Here is a 12,278-nt window from a genome sequence, read left to right as displayed (position 1 = left end):
TTTGCTTTCTGTGTTGTAAAATTGACAAGTCTTCTTGCTTCGTGCTACTGCATTCTGGGGAATCCCTGATTAGAGCTCAAGGAACTCTCGGTTTCTGAGAAGCCTGGTTGGGAAACACTGTGCTAGGAAGTACAATATTGAAACAGGGAGAATATGTGATGGGTAGGTGATGGACAGATATAGAAAAGCATGCCAATACAAAAGTAATGGGATTGGAGAAGGAGCACGGTGATAAAAGATTTGTATTAAAGTGACCCTCCAGTCAAGAGTTTAAAATTGATATGTAAGTCAGTACCTATGGGGAATGTTTACTGCCAATTTCTTTTTCCTCAGCTCTTGTTCCTTGGCTACTTATTAGCTTACTTCTAATAGGATAGAGATCTGATCTGTGACTACAGTTTAGCTACAGTGATTAATCTGATGTAGTCTGGGACACACCCTCTGTCTCATCTTTGGTTTAGGGAGACACACCCTCTACCTACTCTACAGTCTGAGCCAATGATGAGACAGGGGGTGTGTCCCAGATGACTTCAGATTAGGCACTGTAACTAAACTATAGTCACTGATCACAGTTTTGTCTTAATGTAGCTGAGTTAAAAGAACAGCCAAGGAGGAAGAGCTGAGAAAAAATCAGTAGCAGATACAGTAATCATCCCCCAGGTACTGATTTGCATATTAATTTTGAGCTCCTGACTGAAGGCCCTCTTTCAACACCTGGAGTGAAATATTTCTATGAGGGTGCATTTACATGGCCATATCTGTGCACAGAAATTACACATGAAAAGAACCCATTACTTTAAGTGGGTCTGTTTACATGTGCGATTTTTCTTTCGCAGCGATTCAGTTCTGTTATGGGTGCAAAAAAAGATCGCAACACACCAGCATGTAGATGCAAGTGAATTTGCAAGTGCGATGATGCAAAAGATTGTAACATGCTCTGTTTTTGGCCAATTCTGTTCAAGAAGTGCCCATTATTCCCTATGGTATTAAACAACCCATCACACTCTCAGGTAAATGCGAGCTTTGCACGGTGTGATGCGATAATTTTTTTTTACTATTCGAGCAATGCGTGTTTTCACGCAGGTGAACATCTCAGGTGCAGTAATGTGTTTTTCTCGTAAAATCCATCACACTCGCCCGTGTAAATGCACCCTGAGATTTCGGTTTCACTGAAGCTAAAATCAATCTCCCACTTCCTCTCAGATTGAGGCTCCAAGAAACTAAGCGCTATGGTCTTCAGAGTCTTCAGTGGAGTGCTGCTTTAGCTGCCTATGTCCCTGAAGAACTAAGTGGATATGAAAATGCACCAGAATAGTAACTAGTCTCTGTATCAGCTTTACAGGCACAGGAATATGAGTATGGCATGAGGGATGACAGATTTAGCAAAGTTTAACTTGACATTTGACATGATAAGAACACATTCTGTGCCACAGTTTATTTGCTTTTTCAACTGCTTTTCAATGGCTTAGGTTGTGTTAAGAGAAGTTTTTGCAGCAAATTATCACAGTTTATAGGCATTGTACCAGAATGCACTGTTATCTACATGATAAGTGACAAAAGTCTGATCAATAGCCATATCATCACTGAGGTGCCCACTAATCCCTAGAAAACAGGTCCCTTGTCCCCCACCCATCATTACTGTAGTATCATTCCACCCACCCTCAGTGCCATCAGATTGAGTGGAGCAGTGGCTGAATATACAGAGCCCCCTCTCCTTTCATTTTAATGGAGCTGATGGAAAAAGCCGAGCAGTCAACTATCTCCAAGAGTATCATTGAAAATTAAAGGGGTTGGCCAGCTGTAAACTAATGATGGTCTATCCTTAGGAAAGGCAATCAATAGTAGACCAACAAAGTCTGCTACCCAGGAACATCACTGATTAGCTGTTTGCTGGTCTGATGCACTCATGCACTGCGTCATTTTTTGTTGTGAGCAGAAAGCTCTGTTCTCACCCCAGTGGCCAAGCTTGGGATTACTCACAAAGTCCCCCTATACTTCAATGGGAACTTTGCCTTTAATACCAAGCCTCGCTGCTGCGGTGGAAATTGAGTTCTCTGCTTCCTGCAAAACTCAGCTCAGTGCACAAGCCTACTTGCTGAATGAACAGCTGATCAGCAGGGGTCCTGGGGGCCAATCTACTATTGATGGCCTATCCTGCGCATAAGCCATCAACAGTTTGCAACTGAACAACCCCTTTAATGGAGTAGCCCTGCACATGAGGAACCGTCACCCCACTTAATCTCCTCCTCACTGTTCGACGTGCAGTGATAAAATAGTGAGGAGGAGAGGGGGACTTGCTACGCCCATTCTGGAGAACATTGGGGGTCTCCATAAGATAGGTGATAAATTGTATTCTGGTACAACCCCTTCAAGTTAAACTTTGCTATATTTGTACTTGTCCTCAAAGCTGAAATTTGGAGTTTGGCCAGAATTGTCCTTTAGCAGTAAATTCAATGAATACAAAGTTGCATAGATTAGTAATCCAGATATTGGTTTCTTCTGGAGACAGACAAGCAGAGAGAAATAGCTGTGTGCCATGCAAGACCGGGATGGCTTTATTATACACGGAGAGCAGATGGAGCATTTAGAAATGGCATATGATGAATGCTCGCTACTTGCATGACATGGGAAGACGATGTTAGGTATGCTAGACATGTATTTATGTCTTGCTTTTGTTTTGCTGGTTGGCTATGTACACAGTAAGTGGAGGATGGGCAGAGTGGAGCTACTGGTCTTCTTGTACTTCTGATTGCACCCACTGGAGAAGCAGGGATTGTACTCAACCAGCCCCAAGGAATGGTGGGCTACAGTGTCCAGGGCCTGACACAGAGACCCGAAACTGCACCAATGAACTCTGCATGCACAGTAAGTGTTGCCACTTTGGCAGCCACGACTAGCCCTATTTAAACAGCAAGTAATTCAACATCCTTACAACAATTTACATTCATTTGTCTATAACTGCATACATTATTATTTCCTTTGTGTCGCCGGTCAATCAGCTTTACAAAGAACTTGGCCATCTGCAGCTTGAGTAGCATTGATTTTTGTCCTTAGTTCGGTCAATTCAACGATTCTCTATTTTATCCTGACTTCAAAGGGAATTGAATGTGAAAACATTCCACACTTATTAACTTTGTTCTCGGTGGAATCGGCTCTCGAGAGACATAATTTCATCTGCAAAAAACAGGGTGATGTTTCATGTTAGTGGATCAAACTACTGTTTTGCTGTGAGCATTCCTTGCAACTTAGAGATTGCTATCTTCAGGCTGGGATTCCCTGGGGTCCACGTTATGCAAGCTTGGTGTAATTTTCTCCTTTTTTTTGGTGCTATAGAAGATTTTGGAAATATTCATTACCTATTAGATATTAGAAAGGTGAAATACCTATAGAAGAGATGACCTGCTAATGTTAGGAGGGGCTGGCCCAATAATCGAAAGATCTTGTGGGCGAACCAAATCAAAAGAAATTGCACTCATCTTAGTGAGAAACAGACTTTCTGCTGAGGTCTCTTATTCCTAGGCAACCAGTTCCTGCTGAACGCTATCTATCTTTGTAGCTATTCTTAAAATATTTGTTCAGTTTAATCAGGGATAATTCATGATGTATCTCGGCACACAACAAACCTGATTCCACCAAGATAAATCATGTGCTAATGTCAGCTGTAATGGAAGAGTTAAATGACTTTTTAGAGATTACAGTAATTAATTCCCCCCTTAAAATCTAATTCTGATTAAGTGTCCTCGGGGAGTGGAATGTTGATTTTTTTTTCCGTGTTGATACATTTTCTTTTCATGCAGCTGTAATCACGCCTTTGAACATTGTAAAGTCAATGTAGCTATTTCCAAGGTACCGAAGAGTCTCATCATCATCACTCCTGTTGTGCTAGTGCAACACCCTTTAAACACCCCAACTAAATATTGCTATCTTGCAAGGACTCTATACCAAGGGAGACACCCCCCGGTGGATATGAGGTCTTAGGCTGGCCCCACACGGATGATCTCGATTTTGATGCCGATTTTGCCGGGCGACACAATATTGCTGTGAGAATATCGCGGAACCTTGTAGCACCACATGTGAGGATTTTCAGGGTGGTTGTGTTTGAAATATAAACCCTACCCTGAAAATAAGCCCAAATACATCACCTAAGAAGCGCTGTCAGCTTCGGCCACATCTTCTCCCTGATCCCCAGCACTGGTCTTCAGCATCTCTTCTGGCTGGGGATTGAAAAATCTCCACCTCCAGGAAGTACTGCCTCTTATTGGCTGAGCGCTGTGATGCTTAGCCAATCAGAGCCAGCGCTTGATGAACCAATCACAGCCATCACAGCCACGGCCCTAAGTCAATTAAAAGCAGGGCTTTCTGGAGGCGGCGATTTTTCAATCCCCAGCCAGAAGAGATGCTGAAGACCAGTGCGGGGACCGCGGAGAAGACAGTCCGGAGCCAGGCAGTGCTTCTAGGTGATTTTCTGCAGCTAAGGCTTAGTTTAGGGCTTTGACAGTAGGATTTCTTACTGTCAAAGTTGCATTGCACCGCACGAAAACCCCTTTTTCATGCGATGCAGTGCAACAGAGAAGAAGGCTTCATAGGGAAATATGGACTACAAAGAGGTCATTGGCTGAATCCACATGGGCGATTTTCTCATGCAATTTTGTAGCGATATGACAGTGCTAAAAGGTGCATGTATGTGAAGCCCAACCCCCGGTGACTGGTTGCTGTTGTGCCCGCTTTTTTGGAGTGTGGTCGTTTTCATGAGACAGCATATGTAATTATTACGGTTAGCCCCGGTAATCGCTGTCACTGTGACTGACAGTCAGCAAGTAAAGGAATTCCCCTCTGGGCTCAGTCACACGGGCGCTGACCCACCCGTGTTTCTGCAGGATAAGATGGCCACACCGCGTGCGGACAACTCTCTGCATGACCGGCTCCAATGCCGGCCATGTGTTCTTTCTTCCGGCAGTGCGGAGAGTCATCCACACCTGCAGTGCAGCAGTCTTAATCGTGCTGAAACACGGGCGAATTGGCGCCCGTGTGATTGAGCACTCTCTCATGATGCCACGGTTCTTTTTGAGCTTGTTATCACAAGGGTTACGTTACAAGCCGATCCACATTCTCCACGCACCACTGACCCATCTTCAGATGATCATGATGGCACAACCATTAGGGTGGTTTCAGACGGCCGTATGTGCAACTATGCACGCCACTACGGTGCATTGTTGTGCATGAACTAGGTTTTTTTGGGGGGGAAGGGGGGGTATAGGGCCATTCAAACTCCACGCCATAGCCTGCAAGTTTGAAGAAAGCAGCGGCAACATAGGTCCTGCTCTATCTTCCCCTCACGTAGTATTACCTATGTGCGAAAAAGATAGTGCAAGTCCTATCTTTTCTCGCCCGTGCTATTAAGGGCGCCTACCCACTTGTGTTGCCGATTTTCGAGCGTGAAAAACGCGGCGTTTTTGCAGCGTTTTTTGCGCATTTTTCGCTGCATTTTTTGCAGCCCTCTATTGACAATCATGGGTGCATTAAGAGAAAAATAAGGAGACATATGCAACTGACAGTTCTTATGTGAAAAAACCCCACGAAACGGAAAAAAACCCCAGATGGACAAGAACACATTCTATACTAATTGCTCTTGAGAAAAAACGCAAAACATCACAGGAAAAAAAATCGCCAGTGGGTAGGCACCCTTAAGGGCAAGAATATTGCTAATGAAAACTAAGCCTTAATGGTTTCGTTCCGTCCTGTTATGCAGCCTTGATTGTCACAGCCGCATAATAGGACTAGAACACCCCCATGTGAAGAAGCCCTTTGGCGGTATGCACATGGGTGGTTTTTTTTTTTCGTTCCTGAAAAATCGGTCTGATTTTCTTTGTACAATTTTCCTGCATTTTTGCAATTTCCATCCATTTTGCATCCTCTTTTCATGCACATAAAAGAAAAGTACGAGTTCCACACTTCCTGATTCTCTTTATTTTTTTATGGTCCCCGTGGTTACATAGTTAAAAATGGATCACACCCGTCTCATGCAATCTGTTTTTTTATGCACACGTTGACTTGAATGGATAATTTTCATTAGAAGATCGCACAAAAATAGGACATGCTGCGAATTTTAAACTAAGGGCTTAAACACATAAGGGTGAATTTCTCTCCTCATACAGCCGTGATAATCAGGGCTAAAATCACTGATCTCTGTAGGATTACAGTGGTTTTGTTCTCACCACCTCTTTTCCCTGCCATGATTTGCATAACCAGGAAAAGATCCGACCTGCCCTATCTTATCTGCATGTAGTGAATACCACGTGCGGGCAGATTGGGCAGCTCCTATCTTCTCGCCTCTTTTTTAAAACTCCTACGCTGTAGCGCAGAGTTTGAACTACCTGTGAGGGAAAAGAAATCTGACCCATTCAGGCGCACCTATGCTCCGTACTGACGATTGTAGTTGCTCCTATGGCATTTTGAATAAGCCTTCGGGGCAGATTCAGACAAATATATCTGCATGTGAAGAAGTCGCCAGTATAATGCGATGAAGCGATGCCTTTGATTTCAGTAGATGCGCTGAGATGAACGTGTTTTTCCAGGCCAATTCTTTGTCCGTGAAAAGATAGGTCTTGCCCTATCTTTGTCCTTGTTACATTGAAAGCTTCCATAGACTTGCATGGAAGCTGAAAAAAAGGAATGAGGATAAGAGTTACCCTGTGTACACTGGGTAAAGAAGACAGCTGGCCCTAATTAATTGAATTGCCATTGTATTCCACGGGGAGGGTATAACACGCAAGCATCTGAACGGGTATTTCGATCGCAAAAAACAATCGATCTGCTACCACAGACATATCAGCCTGCTTCTTGCCATCTCCTAACTTGATTCATGCGTAAATACATTCCGTATGGGCGAACGTATATACGCATATGCTCGTATGAATAAGCCCTTAAAGACATGTCCATATGGGGCGGATTAACTACATGGAAAATTTCATAGCCGATGCACAATGTAAAATCCACTTCATAATCCTCTCTATGGTCCGAGTTAGTTTATGATGGGGACATGACAGCTTCCCTTTAAATGTATGTGACAGCGGGGAAGGGGATAAACATTATTTTTTTGTATCCAGACAAATACATATCTAGCAGTACTAATGTGACACCAGGGGGGTTCCACAGATAAGCACATTGCACTTGTGTTTAAAGGGGTTGTCCCGCGCCGAAAACGGCTTTTTTTTTTCCAATAGGCCCCCCGTTCGGCGCGAGGCAAACACAAGGGATGGGTTAAAAAAAAAAAAGTTAAGTACTTACCCGAATCCCCACTCTGCGGCGACTTCTTACCTTACCAAGATGGCCGCCGGGATCTTCACCCACGATGCACCGCGGGTCTTCTCCCATGGTGCACCGTGGGCTCTGTGCGGTCCATTGCCGATTCCAGCCTCCTGATTGGCTGGAATCGGCACACGTGACGGGTCGGAGCTACGCGATGACGCGTAGAAGGGGCGGAGCCAGAACGCCGCTCGTGCCGAGACCCAAGAGAAGGGAGAAGACCCTTCTGCGCAAGCGCGTCTAATCGGGACATTAGACGCTGAAATTAGACGGCACCATGGAGACGGGGACGCCAGCAACGGAACAGGTAAGTGAATAACTTCTGTATGGCTCATATTTAATGCACGATGTATATTACAAAGTGCATTAATATGGCCATACAGAAGTGCTTACCCCCACTTGCTTTCTCGGGACAACCCCTTTAAGTATCTTTGTTAGGGCACATTCAGACGAATGTATCATATACGGCCGTTATAATCACAGCCGTATAATGGGACAAACCAAAACCACTGGTCTCTATGGGATTTCAGTGGTTTCGCTTTCACCACCTCCTTTCCCGCCCGTGATTTGTACGTCCGAGAACAGATAGGGCCTGCCCTGTCTTTCCGGCACGTAGTTAAACTTCGTGCGGGAGCGATCGGACAGCCCCTTAATTCCGCCTCTTTTTTCAAACTCCTGCGCTCTGGCTCGGAGTTTGAACTGCCTGGGAAGGGATTCCCCTCGTTCAGGTGCAACTACGCTCCGTACTGCCTGCGGCGCTGTGAATAGTCCCTGATGGTCCCATTTTGAACAGCTAAATACAGAAGCAATACGCCCTGATGTGAAAGCCCTTTAGGGGACCTTTCATGCCAGACAGAATAAATCCACACCAACATTTCTGCATCATAATGTTATGCTATGGGGCTGGAATTCCAAACCTAATAAAATCCGCATGGCTTTACTTCAAAACCGCAAGAGTAAATTCTGTAGTGGAAAAGCTTTCTGCTGCGGCATTAAGGACATCTTGTAGAACTGTTGTTGCAGATTTGTAACATACAGAAGATGCAATTCTGCTATTAACCCTTTCCAATTCACTGTCTGACGTCTAAAGACATTCTGATTAAAGGCTGTACAGCTCCGATGTTGGAATACATCTGTCAGGGTATTCTTACTGCAGATTACAGGCCTCTCTGTTGTCCGGGGCCTCTCCAGCATGTCACATACTGCAGTACTGGATCTAGCCAGCAGATGGAGCCATTGTATAATGGCAGAAAGAGAAAGCCCCCTAGGAAAGCCTGAATCCAAAATTGGATTGCAAAGGGTTAAAGTCTGCTGAAAAAAATACAATAGTCTGCACGACATTCTGCAGAACACATTCGCAGTTAAAAACGTGACAAAATCACTAATTGACAAAATTTACATCTGTGCTCTGTCCTGCAAATAATTCTGCCCCACGTAAAAGGTCCCAAAGGAAAGTGCAAGTTAATAGCTCTACATGATGTCAATAAATGAGAGTTGTACTTCTTTATTTCCAGTGGCTGTAAATGGGTCCTGGCTATGTAATGAGCCCACCGCGGCAGGGCTTATTACACTACAGATATGTCCCTTGTAATGAGCCCACCGCGGCAGGGCTTGTTACACTACAGATATGTCCCTTGTAATAAGGTTGCACCTGTGTTTCCTTCACATGACCAGGACTAGTTAACTTCCCACTGAATTACAGTAAGCAGACATCTTGAGAATCTTGAAGAATTGATATACAATCCATACTAAAAAGTTTTATAGGTTTTTATTATATTATGAATAAAAATGTATTTCCTAAAAGCAGAAAGCCCTTTTAGTAGCATAGTCAGGCACTAATGATCTGGAAGCACCTTTGGAAATCAGATTTCTATAGCAATATGTGTAACATAAAAGAATGGGAATTTGTATCTCATGGTATTGTTTTGATTTAAACAGTAAATGTAGTTAATTGTAACAACATTTAGAGTAAATATGTTTTTATATCTACAGCAATAGAGTCCTCTGCTGTGTGTGTACAGTTGGAAGGGGTAGAAAGGGGGCCGCACTGTGGGTTATTCAACACAATCAGTAGATGCATCCAATGTCTGTATTAAGTTAATGGTGATTTAATGAGAAGGGTTGACTAATGGGACACAGGTAGGCAGTAATTAGACATGACTTTGCTCTGGCACATGAGAGCTGTGCAAAGAAACCAGACTGGCAGTACCTGCAGGGTACAAGTGCGCTCTCAGGCAAAGCAGTCACACTTATATTAGGCGCAGGGGGAGTTGGACATTTTAGCCTTATGCTACTTGTTAAATGTATACACAAATAATACAGCACATGTAAAAGGCAAAACTATTGTGATTGTAAAAGAACTGAAATGTGTGTTGTATCTATGAGATGTGTTGTTTATGAAAAACAATAAGGATTAACTGGATACTTGGATGGATGGATGGATGGATGGATGGATGGATAGATAGATAGATAGATAGATAGATAGATAGATAGATAGATAGATAGATAGATAGATAGATAGAGGCTCATGGGGCCCCCTAACTTCTCTTAACCCCTTAAGGCAGAGGCGTAACTTGAAAATTCTGGGCCCCAATGAAAAACCTGTAACAGAGTCCCCAACTATAATGCTTTATTCATAGTACTAGGCTCCCTATGGAGAAGAGAGGCCTTATAGGTACCCCTAAGACTCCTGGGCCCGGGTGCAACCGCTTGCTCTGCATCCTCTATAGTTACACAGATAGATAGATAGATAGATAGATAGATAGATAGATAGATAGATAGATAGATAGATCTGAGATAGATAGATAGATAGATATGAGATAGATATGAGATAGATAGATATGAGATAGATAGATAGATAGACAGACAGATAGATAGATAGATAGATAGATAGATAGATAGATAGATAGATAGATAGGAGATAGAAAGATAGATATGAGATAGATAGAGAGATAGATAGATAGATACATAGATAGATATGAGATAGATATGAGATAGATAGATATGAGATAGATAGATAGATAGATAGATAGATAGATAGATAGGAGATAGATAGATATGAGATAGATAGATAGATAGATAGATAGATAGATAGATAGATAGATAGATAGATAGATAGATAGATAGGAGATAGATATGAGATAGATAGATATGAGATAGATAGATAGATAGATAGATAGATAGATAGATAGATAGATAGATAGGAGATAGATAGATATGAGATAGATAGAGAGATAGATATGAGATAGATAGATATGAGATAGATAGATAGATATTAGATAGATAGATAGATAGATAGATAGATAGATAGATATGAGAAAGATAGATATGAGATAGATAGATATGAGATAGATAGATATGACATAGATAGATATTAGATAGATATGAGATAGATAGATATGAGATAGATAGATATGACATAGATAGATATGACATAGATAGATATTAGATAGATATGAGATAGATAGATATTAGATAGATATGAGATAGATAGATAGATATTATATAGATATGAGATAGATAGATATTAGATAGATAGATAAGATAGATAGATTTTGAATGCATTATGATAACTTTGTCTGCCACAGATTATTTATCCTTTTATTGCTTTACAATGGTTTTTTCTGTGTTAAAATAAGAGAACAATAGTTTTTGAATGGCCTAATAGTTTTTTTTTTCATTTAACATGCAGCTATCCACCTATTATATATAAGGCATAACACATGACCGAGAGTGAGTTGCTCCATCACATGCGGAACTGGCGCAAGAATCTCAGCCATGTGAATGCAGCCGAAGTTAGCTAGTATTACCTTAGTTAGTTGTATTACCTTAGTTAGTTATACCTTTCTTATTGAAACTTCCAGCCTTTTTTTCCTCAGATGGTCATGTGATCTCAATTCTGACCAGCTCAGATCTACTTGGGTTTTGCTGCTTGAAACTAGTTAACTTTTCAGTCTGTGTTATGCTGTTACATGAATGCTACCACGCAAACTGCCTAGAGGGGGACACAGACACTCCTGGCACAGTTAATGATGATTAGACACATAGTTATAATAGAGGAGATCACAGCTCATTCTCCTGACTGTAAACTTCTGGACTGTAGCTTATTCAGGTATATATAAGAGGTCATGATAATTAAATTATCCTCCCAGCAGGCACAGATGGTATAGCCTTTAGCTAATGCTGTGCTGATACATCATGGGGTAGATATGGAAATTAAACAAACAAAAAAATCACTCTCAAGATGGTGTCTGATTAGTATCTCACAGGGGGCTGCACTGCATGGAAGTGACTGCAATACACAGAGGAGACCTCCAGAGTGTGAAAGGCAATCAGATGAGAGCGTAGGGATAAAAAAAAAATGTGTTTTTGATAGAGTGGCCCTAATTTGAATAGTATGAAAGGTGACTGCTCTCAAAATGTAAACTTGTTCTAAGCCAATGAAACCATACAGTCATTACACATATTTAGTTTGTTTCATACAAAACTATTCATTTGAGTTTATTTTTCTTTCTTTGGGTGCTGCAGCGGTAGGCGCCCCTGAGGACGTGGCCCTATATGTTGGAGTAGTGGCAGTGGCGGTGTTCCTGGTGCTGTTACTAGCAGTCATACTAGTGTGCTGGCGTAGGAAGGAAGGCCTAGATGCTGATGTGGCTGACTCCTCCATACTGACAGCTGCTTTCCAGCCTGTCAGTCTGAAGCCGGGCAAAGCAGGTAAGAACCAATAGGGGAATCTCGTATACCATAGATGGGTATGTGGCTTCATTAAATGTGAGTATATAAAAAAACATGTAATACTGTGGCATGTTTTGTCTTTTTATTCTACTGCATGGACATGCATATTGTTGCTTGACTTATACGAAGAGAAGACTCCCGTTTGGCTGCTAATCCCACCATCTACAGACCTGATATTAACCCCTAACAGTCACATTGAAATTTAGAAAAGCTTCCCAAAAATATCACCCTGAATTGTA

General features: G+C 42.2%; 1 protein-coding gene across 3 annotated transcripts in view; it reads left to right on the top strand.

Annotated features, from left to right (window-relative positions):
- The window catches only part of UNC5A (unc-5 netrin receptor A), a 374,244-nt gene that overhangs the window by 286,155 nt on the left and 75,811 nt on the right, over positions 1-12,278 (top strand). For 2 of the 3 annotated variants that reach the window (XM_066591340.1, XM_066591338.1), the window contains exons 7-8: positions 2,701-2,865; positions 11,833-12,018. In XM_066591340.1, the coding sequence (XP_066447437.1) occupies positions 2,701-2,865; positions 11,833-12,018 (351 nt within the window). The remainder of the gene's footprint in view (positions 1-2,700; positions 2,866-11,832; positions 12,019-12,278) is intronic. The other variant, XM_066591341.1, reaches the window with a different exon arrangement.

The sequence above is a fragment of the Eleutherodactylus coqui genome, chromosome 2 (genome assembly GCF_035609145.1).
Source record: "Eleutherodactylus coqui strain aEleCoq1 chromosome 2, aEleCoq1.hap1, whole genome shotgun sequence".
Lineage (NCBI taxonomy): Eukaryota > Metazoa > Chordata > Amphibia > Anura > Eleutherodactylidae > Eleutherodactylus > Eleutherodactylus coqui.
The sequence above is the reverse complement of the archived record's forward strand: the minus strand, read 5'-3'. Positions and strand labels throughout refer to the sequence as shown.